This window comes from Micropterus salmoides, unplaced genomic scaffold (assembly GCF_014851395.1).
Source record: "Micropterus salmoides isolate LMB-PRFRI ecotype aquatic unplaced genomic scaffold, ASM1485139v1 Ms_hic_scaffold_5, whole genome shotgun sequence".
NCBI classification, from domain to species: Eukaryota; Metazoa; Chordata; class Actinopteri; order Centrarchiformes; family Centrarchidae; genus Micropterus; species Micropterus salmoides.
In genome coordinates this window covers 21,091,544-21,113,117 of record NW_024044237.1, presented here as the reverse complement: position 1 = coordinate 21,113,117, position 21,574 = coordinate 21,091,544, and the positions used below count along the sequence as shown (strand labels likewise).

At 40.1% G+C, this 21,574-nt stretch overlaps 1 protein-coding gene across 4 annotated transcripts; it reads right to left on the bottom strand.

Annotated features, from left to right (window-relative positions):
* Positions 1 to 772: 772 nt before the first annotated feature.
* On the bottom strand, positions 773 to 21,447 carry f8 (coagulation factor VIII, procoagulant component). Of its 4 annotated transcripts, none has more exons than XM_038699691.1 (27): positions 21,148 to 21,446; positions 20,762 to 20,862; positions 20,385 to 20,507; positions 18,992 to 19,204; positions 18,211 to 18,393; positions 17,970 to 18,073; positions 17,041 to 17,161; positions 16,663 to 16,948; positions 16,410 to 16,575; positions 16,144 to 16,231; positions 14,772 to 15,007; positions 14,478 to 14,622; positions 13,747 to 13,956; positions 12,195 to 13,021; positions 11,920 to 12,062; positions 11,040 to 11,205; positions 10,184 to 10,423; positions 9,665 to 9,893; positions 9,382 to 9,564; positions 8,993 to 9,109; positions 6,537 to 6,608; positions 6,308 to 6,393; positions 6,045 to 6,200; positions 5,250 to 5,394; positions 4,988 to 5,133; positions 1,863 to 2,045; positions 773 to 1,411 (listed from the first exon to the last, which is right to left on the bottom strand). In XM_038699691.1, the coding sequence occupies exons 1-27, from the start codon at positions 21,330 to 21,332 to the stop codon at positions 1,256 to 1,258; spliced, it is 5,010 nt and encodes a 1,669-aa protein (XP_038555619.1). In that variant the 5' UTR covers positions 21,333 to 21,446; the 3' UTR covers positions 773 to 1,255. The 4 variants fall into 4 exon arrangements, with proteins under 4 accessions (XP_038555619.1, XP_038555622.1, XP_038555620.1 ...); XM_038699694.1 differs by having other exon boundaries at positions 14,772 to 14,989; positions 20,762 to 20,859; XM_038699692.1 differs by having other exon boundaries at positions 1,256 to 1,411; positions 20,762 to 20,859; positions 21,148 to 21,447.
* Between the last annotated feature and the right edge of the window lie 127 nt (positions 21,448 to 21,574).

The window sequence follows — 21,574 nt, the reverse complement described above, 5'->3', positions numbered from 1 at the left end:
TGGGATTATACTAGGAGATTTGTGTTAACTGTTTTGAAAAAGGGTGTGAAGACTTCTGCTGTGCTAACATGTTGATGATGAAGATCAAGTGGATCCCAGTTTCATTAAGCGTGTCTTAGCAATTGAGAAAAATATTATTCAGCTGGAGCTGCATACATGTGCTCTGCCTGTTGCTGAGATTGTGGGTAGTGTGTTATTGTTTTCAGAGAGATAAAGTGTGACAGCCAGACATAATGTACTGCCCTCCAAATAAAACACCCCCCCCCCACAATGGCTGGAAACTTCCTCTGCTGATAATGAGCTGATAAAGGTTGGTTAGTCACAAATGTGCTGCTCATGTTTTCATCTTTCAAACAGTCAGGCCCAAAGTATACAAATTAACACAATCACATCATTTCATCCTCGTCTGTGAACATACGTGTTTTTCCTCTGTTTAACAGGACTGCTTGTAACAGAATAATGTTGGGGCACAGATGCTCATTGTTTCTGCAAGTAGGGCCTGGTGGAGATGGATAAGCGAAAATAACAGTTCAGGGACACTGGTCTAAAGACAGATGGAGCAAAGAAAGAACAGAGATAATGTGCTGGAAAGAGTGAAGAAAACAAAAGCAAAGAAAGAACGCTGTACATTCTTTTCTGATGTGGATCTCAGAAAGAAAGAACAGGACGGGAAGCAGTGCGTCACAAAGTGTTTGTTGTTTGTTGCTTTTTGTGTTAATGTGCACAAGAAGTTGTCACACCTGAGGTGTGAAAGAAATGCCAGGGGGAACTCTTCAAGATTCATTGTTTGTATAAACTCTAACAAAGCAGAAAAATACTTTAATACAAACTTTTCCAACAATATACATCAACCATTCAAACTTTATACATCCATCGGAGTCTGAAATATTTACATATGCTTGCATTCAAAAGGTTTGCTCACTTGTTAGCACAGCTGTGTACTGGAGAGGTAAAGCAAATACTGTGTAGCTAAGCACTGTGGTCCTGTTTAAACTGACATAAATTTTTTTTCTATTGACAAACATGACAGAAATATAAATGAAATGACCTGTTGTGAAAAAGGTGAACGTGTAAACGATGTTTCAGCCACAGAAGAATTAGTTTATCTCACACAAACAGTTACATGTAATATATAATTTAATAAGTGCGCTGCGTAACAATATAACATTTTCCATCACTTGCCACTCCGGAAACCAGGATACATTATGCTGCTAAAATGTTGCTGCATGGCGTTGGTGAGTTTAGCACAGTGGTGTTAGAGACCCTGCTGCGTGTCACAGCCCAAGACCTCCAGACGCAGGGCGATGTCGTTGATCCAACCCCGCGGGTGGATACGGAGGTAGCGGCCGAACAGAGGCGGATCAAAAATGATGAGAGCTTCCTCTTCTGAATCGTTGTTTCCTGTGAAGATCTGAGGAATGAAAGAGAAAGAAATACAGAAACAGAGAGACGGGAGGGGAGATGAATAAATGTATTAAACAAACACTGAAGGCCACAATTTATAGATTAGATACAATATCTATCCTTATGGGCAAACATATGTGTTAGTTCATGTGGACTTAAGAATCTTTTTATTTCAGGGTTTGTATAGATTACACTGTTTCACTAAAACATGAAAACACTTTATTGGGCTTAGTTTTGTGGGTAGCCAGCTCCATAACACAAAGTGACCTGTGTAACAGTTAGGGAAACTGTGACATAGACTGGCCACTATGCATTAATGGTTTATTGAAGGAACAAGTGATGAGTAAAGAACATAGTCATTGCACTTTTATGGGCTCTTTTTACAAAGCTGGTGCCAGGCCTGGATCACATTAGCAGCAACACTTTGACTGCAATCCTCACATGTGCAGTAAGTGTACCTTCTCTCTTTGGGAGCGCTCCTCTAACACACTGCTCCAGGAATGTCCATCATGGCTGACAGTGACTGAGAACTCTGTCACCATCATTTGGGTCAACACCGATTGTGCTCCTTGGGTTACGACCCCTGTGATGCGGTGTACTTTCTCTAAGTCAACCTGCAGCCACTCGTGGGGGTTGTTGTTCTGGGGTGAAAAGGGCAGAGGAAACATTTTTAGATCTCAGAAAGGAAGATGTTGAAGAACAAAGACAAAAAATATGATATTCTGATTATATTTTAACCAGTATATTTATTATATCAAAATTAGAAAATTAAAAAAAAAATAATAATTTGACAGGAAAGAGAAAAGGCATGAGCACAATGTATTAAACAAAATGAAGGAAGTTTTATAAAACTGAAAGAAATAGATACCAGCTTCTGAATGAAATAGAAGTAGACAAAGAAAAGGAATAAAAATGTATGGATGGCCAAAAGGAACACCAAACCACTTCCTCTCCCACGTTAAACAACTAGGAAACTTATAAACAAGGAAAATGTTACTGGCAGCGCATCTTTTTTTCCACTGGAAGATATTGCTGCACAAGGCAAATCCAGATAAACTGTTAACGTGGGATTTTTTTTCTCTCCCAGTTTTAATTCCTTTATCCATCATTCATGAAACACTTGAGGTTTGAACTGATAAGCAAAGAGTTGTTCGGCCACAGGAAAAGTCCCAACCAACAAGAATGACATAAAGTTGAAACTCAGTGTGAGGGGAGCCAAGCACCTCTTTCCTATTTTGAATTTTAAATCAAAAACATACTTTGTTTTATAAACCAGGAAAAGTAAATCAAGGCCATCACATTTTTCTGGCAAATAATGTGCATGAAGTATGATTTCCTGTTTAAACTAATGTCAGGAACAATGAAAATACTTAATACTGTCTGCAGCTACTGATAAAGGATTCATGATCTTTGTTCATCTGAGGCCACTGTTAGGTAAGGTGACCAGATTTCTGAAATGAAAACCGGGGACATATTTGGTTTGGTGGTCAGTATGTCATTAAAAAATATGTTATTATATATGAAATAAAACAGGGGAAATTTTTCCTTTTTTTTTCAATTTCATAATCTGTCAAACATAACTAGCTTTCAGTCAATATGTAGAGGCTGCAGTCACTTTCTGGCAAGTAGAATAATACATTTTTTATGTTGTATTGACCATTTAAAGGTATTTTAACAGGTAAAAGGGACTGGATTGGTTGGTACACAGCAAATTAAATAATGTAGAGTAATAAGGATAATTGCAAAAGACTTTATTTTATATGTAACTCAGCAGTAAGTCATGTAAATTATAGGCTACATTCCGTTTTCCACCAAAGACATATTCCATTGGCAACAACAGGCTTCTGTTATTGCCTATAATCACGGTCAGGCATGGTTAAGCTATAAAATGCAAAGACTTGTTTGGCCACAATTGTGATTATTCTGTTAAAAGAAATGTTAAAGTATCACAGAGACATACCTTTGTGACATAAAGTGATGCTTATTTGCACGTGCACTGTAGACATGAAGAAGCTGTGCAATAATGTTACATGCTGCGCATGCTCCCGCGGACGACAATCAGTTCCTGGCCACATAAAATCTGATTTTAGGTCTGTTAACACCTTATACAGTCTATAATTAACACACAGTGAAAAACGGGGACATTTCCGGGGACAGCTCCAGACTGGGACAGGCCACCAAAACCGGGGACTGTCCCCGGAAAGCGGGGATGTCTGGTCACCCTACTGTTAGGACACTATTTCACATAATAGTTGGCTAAGAATAGTTGACCTCTGTCCATGGAAATGCTACTGTTTGGCATTTGACCTTCACCAGCAGCTCAATAGTTTGACAGAAGGATCACACCTCTGCAGTTGACAGACGGACAAATCACACCTCTGCAGTTCAGTGCTGCAAAGTGTGAAAATGATTAGCTGGAGGTGGGGAGAAGAACTACGGAGCAAAATAATAATAGGATAGAGAGCAGAGTGAAAGGGTTTTATTATGTGAAAGTGTTTTGGTGTTTCTCCACCAGACTTGCTGAGGCTCACAAAACGAAATGAGAAGGGAAGGTTTGTTTTTCAGTGAATTGTTTGATTTTTCATAAAGTGTGTTCAAAATATGTGTTTAAAGAATGTGTACTTTGTAAAATATTACTCTTGTCTTAATCCAAAGTTTATAGTTCTGAGCAAAAACAACAGCTAAAAATGGTTGTTTTTGCTGTCCTCTAGTTGTTGACTTCTCCTCTTGTTAGAGCAGAAGTTAACTCCAGGGTGTCAGTACACTGCGACATCAGTGTTGGGTTTGGTTACAGGTACTACAGAGCACACTTTTGACCCACCATGGATGTTGGGTGTGGTCAGAGGTGAAACAGACTAGGCTGGCTGTTTCCCCTCGTTTTCAGTTGTCATGCTAAGCTAATCTAACCGTCTCTTTGTAGTTTCATTTTTAACAGACGGATACAAGAGTGGTGTCAAACTTCTCATCTAAACCTCGTCAAAAAAGGCGGTTAAACGTATTTACAAAAATGTCAAACTATTCCTTTGAGTTACTCTTTAACTCATGGTATAAATTACATAGCATTGCTTCTAAAAATAATTTCTAATGGGCTTCTGACAGCAAAGAGGCAGATAGGAAGCCAGGGAAGAGCGATGACATGGCACACATGTCCTCGCCCAGAATCTAACCAGGGATGTCGACAGTTCAGGGACTGTCCCTACTGCTGTTCTAATGACTTGACCAAACAGCAGCGTGTTAGATGATTAATTTACTGCTAATCTACTGTTAGAGAAATGAAAGTCCAGTTTTCCATTAATAGTCACCATCTGGAAGCAAATAGAGATTCCATAATCCATCCATCCAACCAGAATAATTTCACTCACTGCATTGACTTCAGCTTGCTGTCACTGTGGACAGCAAACTATTGACCATTTTCTACCTTATTAGTGCAAGTCATGATATGGGCTATTATAAAATAGAGTTAATGGCAGGGCAGACTGTCACTACCCAAGTGAAAGTTTATTGAGTTATCCGTCTTCCAGGAATTCAGATTTTGCATTAGCATAGACTATATGTGTATATGTATGTGTGCATTGGTATTCACCTTTGGTCTCCAGGCGTTGGCACTGCCTTTCTGATGGAGGCGGGCGAGGCTGGGGTTCCAGCTACGCAGAAGAGATGAATAAAATGAGGATGCACTAAATCTGTCGTCAGAAAGCGTCTTCTGGAGCCCGAGAGGGAGAGAGCAGCCTGGTCACACACACACACAAACGCACACACACACAGACATGCCAGAGTCATTCTCACTACTTTTCTAAAGTAGAAATAGCTCTGTTATAAATTCAGCTGCTGTTGATCCAACTCACTGTTGATATCACAGCCCAGCAGCTCCAATCGGAGAGCAGGTTTTTGCACAAAGCTTAATGGACGAATCCTGACGTAGCGAGCCACAAATGGGGGAGAGAAGAGGTTGAGTTTCACCTTGGAGCTGTCCATGTTGCCATTAAACATCTGAAACAGAGCCACACAAACACTCCAGCTCAGACTTCAAGGGTCATGCTGATAGTTTAGCACATTTTAGTACAATATCCCTATAAACAAGCTGCCAAGCTTTCTCTAGATCATACATCATGTTTTTGTACTGATTTCCAACACAGCAGGAAGCAACTGGTTTCCTTCTTTCCTAACGTGCAGAGGCTTGAAACTTGCTTGAGACAGGCAACCCATTACAGTGAACAATTTGCCGCCTTTACCATTTTTATTTGACAGTCTAACAGTATCATGCCATAATCTCAATCAAAGACCACTAGTGCCTTTTGCTGCATTTAACACTGCTCAAACTCCCATAGTGTTCTAACAGTGATAGTTTAAATTAATAAAAATGTGGTCATCATCTCTAGTAAATATTGAGTAAGCTGCTTTGCAGCAAATTTCTCTTTTTCTCTTTCTGTGTGTTTTGATGTAATGTAACTAGTCTATAGAAGGAGACGGTTCATGGACAGATCTGACTGTAGACAGGAAAAAGATGGTTTGAGCTACTTATGTTATTTCACATAAACACACATTAGTGGTCAGTGGTGGGCCTATTTATTTGCCGATCTGGGAACTGCATGTTCCAAGACTGTTTGTATTCCATGTGTGTACCACAGTAGAGGACATACGCTGGTCTGCCTGGTGCTGTTTCCTCTGTAAATGGTCCAGTTCTCCTGGTCCATGCTGTAGGAGACGGTGAAGAATGTGACATAGTTGTCCCTCAGCTTTGCACTGACTCCCTGTGTCTGCACACCATGCAGCAGGGTGGGCCTCTGAAGGTCAACCTAATGACACACATTACATTACATTTTTACTGTGCTCTATGTCTGTTTTACATGTGAACATTACAAAGAGAAGTTTACAATACATGCTGGGCAAAGATATGTCTTACCTGTATCCATGACATCTTGTTTTTGCCCATCCAGGCATTGATATAACCAGACTGATCCAGCCTTGCCAGCGCCGGCTCCCAGTTATCTGGACACACATGTTTAAATGTGGTTATAATCCATCTCGGTGTGGGTAATTTCCAGGCTTTCAGAGTTCATAAAGCTGCCTGGTGGCCACAAGACTGAGCTATTTTTCATTTTCAGTTTGACCTGTTAAAAACACTGTCTTACCAATGTGATCTGATGCTGTGATCTGGGAAGCCTCGATTCTTCCTGATTTCATCCCCAGGGGCAAGACACATCCTGCATGTCATTGCAAGAAAATGCCAGCTCAATTAATCATGTTAAATGTCATAATGTGTACATATTGTACATAATCAGCAAAAAATCCCCAAATGCATTTCTGTGCGCTTACTACATCTGAACAGTGCAGGACTATACATTGTCTGTTCTGATATTTCAGGAAATGATGACATGTGTGACTCTACCTGTTTACGTCAGATATTTGGGATGTCCTCAGTAATTAAAAAACCCCGTAAATTACACAATAACAAATTACATTACAGTGTAGAAGATGTTGGGATAAGCATGATATAATTTATTCAATGTGATGGGACATCAAAGTGCAGTGACAAGGGTGTTTAATACAACTGTAAGTAATCAGGTAGCGTTCCAAAATTCATTTCTTAAAGGGTCAGTGTGTAAGTTCCAGTGTCCCCCCCCCGCCTCCCCTAACCAAGCGAGCAGTATAGCTATGGTGCCTGAGACAGGACAAAAATGTCATCTATGAGATAAAAGAGATTGCCAGTCAAGAAATGAGGTTTCTTTTAGATATATTAAGAATTGATATAAATTATGTAAAACCATATGTTGTTATGAATGTTATTGTTACCTTTTCATTAATAAACAACAGCCACATGAAGAAATTAAGTGCTACATGATGTCTCATACTCCTGTAATACATTATTTTACATCTTGGGAGGGTTGGCTCATCTGGACTAACATACCAAAGTAAATGAAGAAATTCTCAAACACTATCACATCTAGTGCATCGAGTATGACCACTGACAGATAACAGGACAATGTAAGCCTCACTGTTTCTGCACCACAGTCCATTATAAACCACATAATACATGAAGTTTACAAAGGCATAGTCAGGTGAGGATCAAGGCTCCTCTCACTTTGCTTAATTAGATAAGCAATCTGCAAATATTACCAAAATGTCTTTTTTAATTTTTTGAAATACAACAGAAACACAAAGTAGTTCTGACATAATTTCAGCTTGTGGTAAAACGGTGAAACGTTTTTAATGGGCATTTAGCATGTGAAAGTAAAAATTACATATTTGTATGCACAGTGTAAAGCAATATCCAATAAGTTTTTTTTATGCAAATTTGTAAAGTATTTATTATTGGTCACTTAATAGACACGGTCTTGTTATATATCACCCTTAGCAGTAAAAAGAAATACATGTTTTCCACCAGGGCAGTAAAATGTGAAGTTTAGCTGCTGATCTGAGCTTCCCTGCTGTTACCGTTTCATTACCAATAATATTCATCATCTGTTTGTCTCAGGAAGGTAAGGGCACATTTCTGTCCACGCTTACAAAGCCATAACAGAGGCTGGAGAAGAACTACATGAAGTTACAATCCAACTACACATTTTTTCTACCAGCACAGTAAAAGTTTAGCTGGCTGATCTGAGCTTCTATGCGAAAAGTAACATACAAAGCCAAAAACAGTGCGCTGGAGAGAGAGAGAGAGTCACTACATGAAATTAATCCAACTAACATAACACCAAAAGCCAAAGCACAGTGCTGGAAAATAAACCAATCCAACTAACAATAAATGTTTTACTACCAACAGTAAAGTTTAGCTGGCTGATGCTTCCATGCTCTAAATAACTTTATGTTTTTATTGCCAATTAACGTTACTGATCAGCTGACTGTCTCGCTAATGTAAACGGCAAAGCCAAACCACAGGCTGGAAATAAGTAGGCGCCATGAAATTAATCCATATTTCACACCACTGACAGGGGAAACATGTCACGGCTCTCTGTGATTATGGCCAGCTAACAGCTGAAGCTCTCAACCAACAGTTTTAATTTGCATCGCTAAAGTCTGACAAACAAAGTTAATTACCTGTCCAGCAGAAAACACACTTCAGCACCGCTTTGAAAACATCTGTCCCACAACATAGCCTTCCATCTGGGAAAATCCACAAAATCCGTGATTTCTGCAGTCAGCTGTCCCGACTCTGTCTGGCTGTCGGCTCTCGTGCTAAATAATACCTGTGTGCTCCTTCATTTGTCCAATTGTCACTTCTCTTTTTACTTCTAATAAACCAGAAGACTACTCGGAGACATATTATTAGTCCCTTTTCTTCTTCTTTGTACATATTCAATGTAGTGACAGGTGTCTACACTAACAGAACGGCGTGATGACCAAACACGCTCTGTAGCGCTGTTTGTTCGTTGACGGCCACGGTAGAAACATGACGACAAATACTTACTCTTGTTCTAAAGGTAATAAAAACATAATGTTTCTTTATGTTCTACCATAGACCATATATGCTCACAGCTATAAAGTTAATATGTTGATCAACTACAGTAAATCCACTAACTATTATATACCACATTACATCACGAATATTAATGATAAATCATTTTGTGACACAGACTGTACTTACGTGGATTATAGACCAGTAGTTTAGCCCTCATGCCGGCTAGTTGGTAGTCTCCTATTGTACACTCCACCAGCCATGTGCCAACTGTGGGGGGTCTCATCTCCACTGTTCCAAACACACCTGGGTGACACACAGCAGTACCATTCATTAAATTATAGTCAAGAATAAGGTTTTCAGAGTGCAAGTATACTAATTATTGCTTCAAAAAGATGGAAGCTAGATTCGTTTTTGGTAGTTAAAAAACGCTGCCTGGAGTCGGAACTGTGAGCCTTACTGATATTAAACAAAGAGTGTGGTTCAGATACATTTGTTTGGATATAAAATTAAGCAAAATAAGTATATAAATGAATGAATAAATGAAACACCATGTGTATAGTTGTGTGTGTGTTTACCAGGGAAGAGGTTGTAGACCCCCATTCGGTGTTTCTGTTTAGTCTGAACAGTGAAAGGCAAACCATGGAAGTGCACAGCGTGGTACTCTCCGTCGCTTCCTACATTCAGCAGGTGCCACCTGACTTGCTGGTGCTGGGCGACCAACAGACCAGGAAGTGTCTCGGCCACATATCCATTTATTGCTAAAGAAAAACGTAGGCATTATTTTTGGAGAAATAAAACAAAACACTAATGCTTATTATGCTACTGAAAACACCAACAAATCAACATTATTATCTCCACCTGCAAACTTGTTGCTGGTGTGGTACCAGGGGTCCTGAGTGTTGGCCTGACAGGGTGGAGTGCAGTACCGCTGCAGGCTCTCCTCCAGGTACCAGCTTTTAGTTTCATCAAAGGTGTGGAAGAGAAGGGCCAACTCCTGGATGTCTGGCTGCGTGTTCTGACGAGTCAGGAGGGTATTGGGCTTACAGATCACCAGTGGACCTATCAGACCCGAATGAAGGTCCCTCTCCTGGAACATAGTAAAGTTAAAAATGTTTATTTTCTCCTTGTCATATAACTACAACTCAAGATTTCCATTAAAGCATTCATTAAAAAGACAGTAACACAGTGAACTACCACTGCCTCACTTAAGGCTAAACACCTAACTACTGATACCATTCATACAGATTAATTCATGTAGGCAGTCACAGCTGAGCATGCACACACACAAACACAGATGCCATACAGACATGCAGTACATGCTGTATATACATGGGAGATAAAGCTGGAACAGGTTAGAGGTGAAAGACCTAAACAGACCTTGTCCACAGTGGAGTAGTATGCCCCAGTCTTGCAGTTAAATTCAGTGTCAGTTGGTCCTTGTTTCTTGGTTATTCTCCAGTTATATGTCCGTGCCTCCCCTGGAGCCACAGGCTTTCCTGGGACCCCGGGTGGAGCAGAGGAAGCATGGGTTTGGGCACTGCCGGCCCCCTGGCTGTGGTCATAGACTCCCTGAAGGTAAAAGGAGTAAGGCCTGGATGCCTTGTTCTTAAAAATCACCTTGAAAAAGACACCAACGACAAATAGACAGTTAGCTACATCATAATATAATAATATAATAATCTTTATTTGTAGAGCACTTTTCAAAAACAAGTTACAAAGTGCTTCAACAAGTGCAAAGACAACAATAAAAGCAAGAAAACATTGAAAAGACCAAAATACACATTTAAGATAAATATAAAATAAGTGAAATAGAATAAAATAAAAGGGATAACATAAAGTCAAATAAGATCGGGAAAGGCTCTCCTATAAAAGTATGTTTTAAGAAGGGACTTAATAGAGTTCACTGACTCAAGAACAGACCTCTGGAACAGACCTCTGCCCGAGGATCTCAAGGTACATGCTGGTGCATATGGGACTAAAAGGTCCTAAGACCGACCCCTGAGGCACACCATATTTAACTGGACGAAGAGACATTGTTGTTTACAGACACGCAAAACTTCCTATTTGACAGGTAGGATGAAAACCATTCTAAGGCAGTACCAGAGATTCCCACCCAGTGCCTCAGTCTGTCTAACATGATGTTGTGATGTCATCTAGTTATGTTTCGTAATTCAGTCGTTTCATGAAATAAATAAAAATGAAAGGGTAGGCTATAATTCTTAGGACCACTCACAGTGAGGAGATCATTAATCTCAGCTCTGATGAAAGGTCCCATGATTCCCAGGTGTTCCTGGACCTCCCCTCTGCTTACAGGAAGTAGGAAGTCTTTATCCCTGTAGGCTCGAAACACCACCTTCTTGTACTCTGGCAGGAACTTTCTCATCCCACGACGCATCTCTCTAAAGAGAGGAGTTTAGTCATCACTGCTGCTTTAGACATTTATTAGATTGGATCTTGATTGGATCAGTGTGAAACATTTTGTGTTTGTTGACCAATAACTTAATTAACAATAACTGTTTGTTTTATGTTAAATAATGTTGACTTTGCCCCAAACTTAGCTTTCAAAGTTCCGCTTTTAAAGAACAAAATCATCCAAAGCATGTTAATGTAATATTGGCTAAGAGGAGAAAAAAGCATAAAGGAATACTTTTGGGAAGTTTTGGGAAGCACGCTTATTTGCTTTCTTGCTAAGATTTAGATGAGAAGACTGGAACAACTCTCATGTCTGTGGATTAAGTGTAGAGCTAGAGCTGGGAGACAGTTAGATTAGCATTAAACCCTAAATGATCATTTTCACATTTCTGATTGTGTACGGATTACACAAACGGGATACAACATGTTAATTTATGCGCTTTAGTGGTGCTGGCAGGAAGATTTTTGAACTTCGGACGGAGCCAGGCTCTGTGTTTGTGCCTGCTTCCAGTATTTGTGCTAAGCTAACCTAATCACGTCCAGACTGTCACTCCATACTTCATACTTAACCCACAAACATAAATGGGTCAGCTTTTCATCTCTCCTTGCAAGAGGGTGACAGCGAACAAGCCTTTTTCCCAAAATGTCAAACAATTGCTTTAAAGTCCTATATGGAAACCTTCATCAAATTTTATTCCTACCTGGGTTTGATCAGCTGATGTGGTTTTCTGATGCCATAGTCCCAGGTGATCTCCTCTGCAGCAATGTAGTAAGTGCGATAGCTGATGTCTCCAGAGCGCGGGTCCATGTAATCGGTGGCAAATACATCTGATGTGCTGTTCACCTATGATATGAAATTTTGCATTTACAGAGGGTGAGGGGGAAGTGTTTCGGTTTGTGGCACATAGGATCCAACATATGGATTTATATGCGTTGCAGAAATGTACATAAGACATACACACAGAGAAAATAGTACCTCTTGGCTGTAGTCATCATACTCGAGGGACAGATCAGTCCCTGTTGTGTTGTTGTATTCCAGCTCCAGCAGCTCCACAGTAAGTCGCTCAGGTTCGGACTGAATGTGGTTTTGATCTATTACTTCTACAGTTGAGACCTTCTTGTCCAGCTGTGGGTTACCTTTCAGTAAGATCTCGTTGCGCTCATTGAGCTCTCCCTCTGTGCCATTATTTACACTTGACATTTCACTCCTTTCCTCAGCTTTCCCCTCGGCACCAGTGTGATTCCGATTTTCCATAGTCTCTTCTCTGATCTCTATCCCAGTTCCTCTATCCTCAGAGGCTCCAGAACTGATATCTACATCTGTCCAGTTGCCCTCTGCCTGTCTTCTCTGTCTCCCAGATCTCTCTCCCCCAGGTTCAGTCCCATTCTGAGACACTGTCCACTCCCCGCCTCTCTCTATTTTCTCTAAGACATCCAGAGGGATTTCTCCTCCTCCTCCTTCCAGTGATGTCACTTTCACTTTCTTTATCTTACACCCTGACTCTCCTTCAGCTCCAGTCCCCTCAGTTTTATCATTAGTGACATTTTGACCGGAAGTCTTTACTGACTGAGTGTTGTTGTTAGTGACCTGTTTCTTGCACACTTTAACCAACACCGTGTGATTTTGAAGTCTTCTGCCCCTTGGCTGTAGATCTATCTGATCCAAATAATCAAAGATATCTTCTTGATCACCATCATGATCGACTAATGGGAGGTCTCCAACGTCGCAAGGACGAACGGAGTAACTGATGCTCATCCCCCGGCTCTTGAGGCTGCCATCAAAGGCACTGATCTCCCACTCACCTGAGAGAAGACATATTTAAGAATGAATATTCTGAATGAATATCTTATTTCTCAACATCAATGCATGTCAATGCTTCAGGAGAGCGGCATGTCTCAGCTACTGCACCCTTATTACTGCTTCTCATTGTATGACATGTCTTTTGTGTTCTATGGTCATCAAGTGACATGTGCCAATGATACTCTGTTATTATTTGCTCAAACAGCATTGAAGAGGGACTTTGTAAGCCTGCTACACTGTCAGATTACAGACTGTATTAGAAATGTACAATGTACAAAGCACTGTGAATAAAAAACAAAGCAGCCTCAAAAAGTCTGTCAAGATGACGTGTTGTGTTTTCTATAAGATGCTGAATCACGCTCATGTGTGCTAAACTGTGGTGCATTACATTTCGATGAATCTGACCTGATTTGTGTGATCTGTCAACATAACATAACACTGATGTGCAGTTTTCCATGACATGCCATGAAGTAAAATTCTTTAAAAATAGCACAATCGAGCAACTGCATTCTATCCATACAAACATTAACAACAACTAATCCAAAAGTCCAGCTAAAAGGTTAGGTTAGATAGCCTGTGGGCTTTCAACATCCAAAATAGCAAAGTCATAAATGAAGGAGTTACCTCAAGTTTCGGTTCACCCACCAAAATTATCTGACCAATGAGACGATTTATGCCTCCACGGCAAAAAGTTGGACAGAAAAAATGATTAAAGCTTCAGTCTTACCTGTCAGCTCGGTTTCCATGGGAAGGGTCATGCCAGTCATGGGGAAGAGTGTGAGGACAGACTGGTAGAGGCCTTGGTACTGAAAGAGGTTTCCCGTGAAGTAAACTGAGAGGAAGTCACTCTGGGTGCCCACACTGGCCACATGCCAGAAGGTGACATCAGTTTTACACATCACAAACTGACGTCCGCTGAACATGATACCGTTTACACCTGGAGGTAAAGAGAAATTCACAGTTTTTGCGTGGACATGGAGGTCAGTTTCATACAGTAAATACAGAGAATCCCCTTAAAGTTGCCAGAATCTATATTTTTATCATAAAAAATGCATCAAATGACAATGTGAAAACAATGTGACAATGTGAAAGGGGTTGCTTGTAGTGATGAACCTACAGAGAATTTGCCCTGTTCTTTCAGCTCATTTTAACTGTCCAGCCAGCAGCTTTACTGCTTTGGTTCACTTTCACTGCTCTCAGAGCCTTGTTTTTGGCTACAGGAGGCAGCTGTTATCATTGAAAAATCTTTAAAAACCCACTGTACACCAAACAACCAACAGATATAGTTAGTAACTAGTCCAAAAGAATCCGTTATTGCAGGTTTAAATTAACACCATTTAAGCGCAGAGCATGCCTTATCTCATGTTATTCATTCAGTCAATATTTCACTGTGTTCAAAAGTGATTATTATTCCAGAATAATCAGAATAAGCCAAATGTAACTCTGTGGTGAACTTACTGTAAATGACATTGGAGTTGTAGAATTCAACGTCTGTGATGTTAGATGACTTGCGGCTGGACTTCTGCATGTTCTCGTTGATGTACCAACTTCTGTTCTCATCAAATACAGCAAATATCACGCTCCACTCTTTATCTGGGCCCAACTGCATGCAACAATAGATTAAGTAAGAGAGATGCATGGTTTTACATTCCATTAGTGCAGGTGACTGACAACATTGCAGCGTGCATCTACAAAGTGCTATGTCTGCAGCTCGGCCATATGTATTATCACGAAAATGTTCTTTTGTCTCACCAGACGTCCTCTGTTGTCGATAGTGCTGTACTTGCAGATGAGCAGGGTGCCAACCAGTCCGGAGGCCAAGTCCCTCTCTGGTGAGACGGTGCTCTGATACAGCTGGGTCAGACACAGGGGGTCTCCCTCCAACGGCCCATCCTCTGTTGTTAGCTTCCAAATGTAGCCAAATGTCCCGTTGGGGGGCACTCCCATGGAGCGTAAGTCATTCTCTGCATCTGTTTCATTGGATGAAACTTTGTTGTTGGGGATTTGCGGCAACAGAAAATGAGAATAAGACCAATAGAGACAACTTCAGACAAAACACCAAATAACAGCTAAAATACGCGGAAAACATTATACATTACATTTTCTGTTGCATGATTCCAGGTTTTTACAATATCTGCATGCATTGAATGATGAATACTTATTATCAGGAGCACACATGAAAAAAGTAAAGAAATAATGCATTTAGAAGTGACTACAGTGGCAAATTAACTATTTATGCACCCTTTTTGAAATTAATTTCAACATCTGAATATATCTTGTGCAATAAAACTTAGAAGCAATGAAGTATGTGTGTCACACAATCTTAAAGACACACTGTGTATACTTTTTAGGTAAATTTAACAGGATTTAGATTATTATACATTTTAGGTTGTGGAAACTTAGATAAGCCTTGAAAAAATCTGGGCTTCATATGTACATATACATTAGTGTTTTGGATCAGATCAGTGGGGGAGGGGTGTGTCTGCAACACTTTTGCAACAACATTTTTTGATGCAACCACTAGGCACCAAAATCATTTTTTTGTATTCTACACTTAGTGGGAAAAAAAAAAAGAAAAGTTCTAATCCTGTGACCCTGTGTTAACTGTTCTACCTCAGTATATGTAAAATATATGTAAAAATGTATTTCAGTTATTTATTTAGCAATATCTCACTTTTTTCTCTTCTTATATATAACAGGTTATATATAATATTTTTTATTGCACTAAGCACCTAACTAACTCTCACATTATACAAAACCACACTCGACTATTAACGCATCATGAGTCAGAGTAGCTAGTGGCGCGAAATCATGAGTTAGAGGTGACTGTTTGGATATCAGTAGGCACTCATCATCTGCCTCCTGATCTAACATGGGCAGGGAGGTGTGTTTAAAGGGCAATAATCCTCTACAGCTCTGTGTTGCTTTGGTTCATCCCAGACTTGTGCTCAGTAAGTCCCTTTTTATTGGTCCAATCAAATCCACAAAACATTTAAGAAATTCCCCCGAAAGCCCCTTCCATACTGGGCTTTTAATTTAAAGACACTTAAATTCTGAGAGATAACCAGTGATATTAGAAAGATATTGGTTTTGACTGTTGGCTAATGTCCATGCTTAAACGTACCATTTGTGGATTTCTGCAGTGGAAATATCTTGGTAAGGCCATTGGGATAGATATTGAAAGGGCGACTGGCAAGGTTTCTGAAAGTGATCTGGAGACAAAATTCAAACCAACAGGAGATCAGTAGAAAGCTACACAAAGAGCTACATATGTTTAGTTCTGTTTTGCCATGATAAATTATTTTTGTTTTGGCTGAAATTTAATCATGCACTAAGGCCATATTTCCAACATTCACATGTTTTCTGTCCTCAAACATTTGACTCACTTACATGGATTTGATCATTGACTTTTCCTTTTAGGAGTGGACCGAGCAGTGTCTTGGCAGGGTTCTTCCTCTGAGTGAAAGATCCATCTGTGTACTCCACATACACTACCTTTTTATACTTGTAATCCAGGTGGTGGGGAGTTGCAGGGAAATATGCAGACTGCAACACACTGATGTGTCAAAGAGAAAAGAAACAATTTAATTTAGCAGCTCACTTTCGGTTATTCTTCGTCTTTTCCCTCCACCATCTTCCTTACCTGTCTGTGGGTTTAAGATGAGGTGCGTAGTCCCAGGTGACCTCCTCAGCTGCGATGTAATGCTCCCATGTTACAGGCTGCTCTCCCCTACTGGCTCTGGCTTGCACTTGTGGTTTCTTAGGCTCAAAGCTTATGGTGTTGAACAAATTGTCATCTTCATCACTGTACTCTTCACTGTCCCCGTCCCCGTCCCCGTCATCCTTGTGTTTGACGTTACGCAGGTCGGGTCCCGGCAGAATGACAGGATCAAGGCATTTCCTCACCGTGAACAAAGCGTTCATGCCACCTGGGTAGAGCAGTAGAGGTCCATTCAGAGTTAAAAATTAGTTTAATTAGGGAAACAGATAGGTCTATGAGGTCTTATTGGGCTTTTCTTACTGTGGCGGTGAGCATGTATCTGACAGCTGATAAGGAAGGAGCCTATAGTAGCAGGTCTCATTTCTGCAGTGATGAATGTCATAGGAGTCACCTCCATGGTGACTTTACGATGTGTCAAAACCTAAAAAAAGGACAGAACATGCTAAATTGGATTGTAACAAGGAGAGTAAAAGAATATTCTGCATTTGCATAATCATCTACATCATCTCTTTTGTGTGTGTTAAGTATGATAGGAGACAATTAGCTTAGGTTAGCTAAGACTGGAAGCAGGAGGAAACAGATTACTGTTTACGTTACAGTTTGAAAATGGTTTTAATATAGATGTTCATTAGTGAGCTTTAGACGCGCTAGAAAGTGTATTTTGGAACTTTGGACAGAGTAAGGCTAGCTGTTTCCTCATGTTTCCAGTCCTTATGCTAAGCTAGGCTAATCACCTCCTGGCTCCAGCTCCTGTCTTCATGTACAGACATGAGACTGGTGTCAATCTTATCTATCTCTCAGAAAGACAGCATATTTCAAAAAATGTTAAGCTATTGCTTTTAAAAGATATCCAAAGCAAAGTACAAGTACAGTAGATAACAGACACAGTTTAATGCTGTTAAACTACACATATACCACTTTCTTCTACTGCACTGCAGTGATTCTGCAATTTAATTCAAAGTCAGTCTTAGCACAGTACTTCCAGCGAATAAAAATAATCTTGGAGTAGCATTTGTTCATTTTATATTTGAAAGAAAATGTAAAAGTAAAATAACAAACAAGTGAGTCCATTTATATATTATATCTATCTATCTATCTATCTATCTATCTATATATATATATATATATATATATATGTATATTTTAATATTTGTATTAATTGGCCAGTAAAATAATTAAAAAATATTTCATTTAAATCTGTTTGCTATTTATGTGACAAATTGAATTACCTGCAGAGTGTGACCCTGAAACTGAATGGAGTGGATTTCTGGAGCTGTGCCCACCCCAATCAAATGCCAGAACATGTAATTAGGACCCTGACACATTGTCAAACCTACACACACACAAACGGAGAGAGAGAGAAAATTAGGCCAAATTCCTGTGTGGACCACATACAGCGCAGCATGAATACAGTGTTGACAACACTTAACATTACAACACAACTTCATGGAACAAACTCTGGTTCATTACCGGGTAACGTAGCATTGACATATCCATTGATGGTGTGGTATTCCTTCCTGTCGTTGCCCCTCTTGAACTTCTCTCTGCTCTTCCTCTCTCCAACCTCTCCATACCAGCTCTTGGTCTCATCAAACACTGCAAACAGTAGGACAAACGCTGGATTTCTCCTCTGGCCATCATCTGTGAAGGCACCTGTGGAAACACACACACACACACACACACACACACACACACACACACACACACACACACACACACACACACAAATGTGATGCAAGATGTGATAATATGCTTGCAATGTTATTGTGCAGTCTAATATTACAGGAGCATATATTCTATTTCCTATTAATTTCCCGTATCTACAAAGTCAGATAAACCCTTGCTCAGTAGGCCTACCTATGACATTTTGTACAGACATTCATGATTCCCTCCGGAAGATCTGTAATCACCTTGGTGATTCCCTGACATTTAATCTTGTACCATAGCCTTAGTACAGAAGACTACAGCCTCAAATAGCTGTTAGCATGGCTGTAACACTTGTTTCTAAATGTTTGCATTGTAATCAGTTATAACGTCACTTAGCTTTAAAAACACTGGTTTAATGAATGTTTAATTTAACCACTGGGATCATTTCAGCTTCTAGCCATCTGTTAAGGTTTGCATAACTTCAACTCTATTTTGTGTTTCTTTATACCTGTATGTGTTTATAGGTAGTGAAATGGTGAGAGAATAACAATAAATTATAGAAAGACAAAAGTCAAAGCTGCCCTTTGCCTTACCACATACTTACTTGATTTGCAGATGAGCAGGGCCCCGATGAGTCCTGAGTTTACATCTCGCACTGTGTCCACCTGGGATGAGTAGGAGTAGGTCAGGCACTCGGGGTCACTGGTGGTGGGACCATCTTTAGCGCTGATTTCCCAAACATAGTCATAGTATCCTCCAGGGGAGATGGCATCATCATCCTTCTCCTGGCCCACTGTCGAGTCATCATACCCGGCTCCTGGAAAGAAAAGACACATCATTCCTCTATATTCACTCAGCAGTAGAGCTGGGTCAAAGCAGCAAAACTGGTGTCATAAGAATGCATGTAGTGTGGTTGAATCTTCTTTATGAAAAGGTACAGTACAGTAATTATGATTACAAAGATATATTTATAAGATACATAGTCCTCTAGTTCTTACATTGCACGAAGCACATTAAATAAAGAATAGGAAAAACCTGCAAAATAGGAATAAAGGTGAAAGTAATACCACACAGTATGTATGCTGCTGTAAAAACACATCCAGACTGACTAAAGGTAATGTGCAAAGATGGCTTATATCAGGCTACAGGCAGCAACCTTTTTCTTCACCCGTTTATGTGAGTAGATCTGCTTCATGAAGTCTCATTCCTGGATGTGACAGGAGCAGCTTTTCAGATTATGATGAAGTCCGTTATAGTAATCTACCCTGTGGCAGGAAGACGTGAGCCATTTACAGGAACTGACTGCTTTGGATCTTCAGCAGCATTAGGACATATGCCAATGCCTTCTGTGAAGGGTATTAACCTCCAAAAGCTTCTTAGATCAGGGATATTTAATTATTTCCTTTGCAGTCACGTATTGTAATTCAAAGCCACTTAAAATGATAGATTTCAACAGCATTAGCTTTCCATATGTGTTTTATGTGGACATCTCATGCTGTAAGACTCATCGCTTGGCTCTTACATGCTGCACAAAATCTGCAGACACATGATAATGATAACCGTTGTTCATTGTAATTTCTAAAGAATGAGGAGGCAACTTTTTTCTTGATGATTCTGATAAAATGTAGCCTACACTATGTTTTTGAATCTCTTAATTAAAACACACTGTTTCTGATGTGATTCTGGTAAGTAGTAATTTGACAATACATCATTTCCTTTTCCATGAATGCCTTTATTTGGCCCCAGATTATTTCAGACTTCAGTAAAAAATAGTGAGTAAGAAGATCAGATTTGGATTTCTCCTTTATGCTATTTAAGTAGGATTTTTATGTTTTTGACCTTGACTCTACACTGTCATATGGACGATTAAGAATGAAAAAATTCTGAGTCATAAAATGAGCAAGATGAACCAAATGCTGCTGACTAATGTTCGGTTTGTGATGGAGGGCAAAAAAAGTTAAAAGGATGACAGCAGTTACTTTCATTTAGTTCACTACCTTCAGACTTTTTCCCATAGGTGATGCCCACAGGGCTGATACTGTAGGGCTGAGAGGCCAGGTTTTTGAAGTGGACCACCACTTTGTCCCCAGCCTGGGCAACGATCACCGGGCCTTGAATACCTGCAACCAGAATACACAACGTAGTCATAATATATATTTTTGTAGGTTTTGTAAGTTTCCACATTGAAGTCATACAAATGCCCCCCTAATTTAAAACAAATCTGAAATATGCCCTTTAACAGAAATGACAACACTGAATTTATAGTGTCTGTCTTGGCTGGAAAACAACTGGAAATTTGACAAATTACTGTACACTGCAGGTTCCAGACAGTTTTTTGGATTGATTGAGAAAATTTCCAAAACAGGAGACCTACCGGTCCATGCTGGCCTTGTTTTGGGGACAGTGTAGGTGGAGTCTGTATACTCCCTATAAACTGCCTTGATGTATTTTTGTGGAATATCTTTGGTTCTCCTTCTAAAAGAACACAAAACGCGGGTTATTAATGAAACCAAACAATCAAACAATAAGAAAACTACCACAAAGCACTTAAAACACCCCTCTTGATCAGTCTTACCCATCTTAACTGTAAGTTACTAGTTTCTAATAAATTCCCCCACAAAAGATGAGCTTAAATTGGAAGCATTGTAAAAATATTGCCAGATGTGCCAGTGATTTAATAAAACCAGCCTTTTGGAACTGGCTATTAGGTCTAAATGACAGCAGAGTGTGTTGCCTTAAATTAAACAAAGAAATATTCACCTTTGGTCGGACGCTGGATCAACATCGTCCAGGTAGATATAGTCCCAGCCGATTTCTACTGCTGCTATATAATACTGTCTTACAGCTGCAGCGGATTGCTGCGCTTCTCCGCCGGAGGAGCAGAGGAGCAGCAGCGGCAGCAGCAGCATGAGTGCCGCTCTTATCGCGATGTGGGCACCTGTCATCTCCACCGTGTCCCGGGTCAAACACTGCCGCGTCTCTGCTGCTCCTCCTGTGGTCTGAAATATTTAAAGGGAGGGGGTGGAGAGAGGACGAGTAACAGCGAAGCCGGACACAGTTGGGGCGCGTGGTGGTTAGAGAGTGTGAGGGTGAGATTGCGCAGAGCTCTGCTATGATAAGATCAGCTGACAGTTTACTGTCCCAGGGGATACATTTGTCTTGGACACACTCATAAATTACGTGGGCC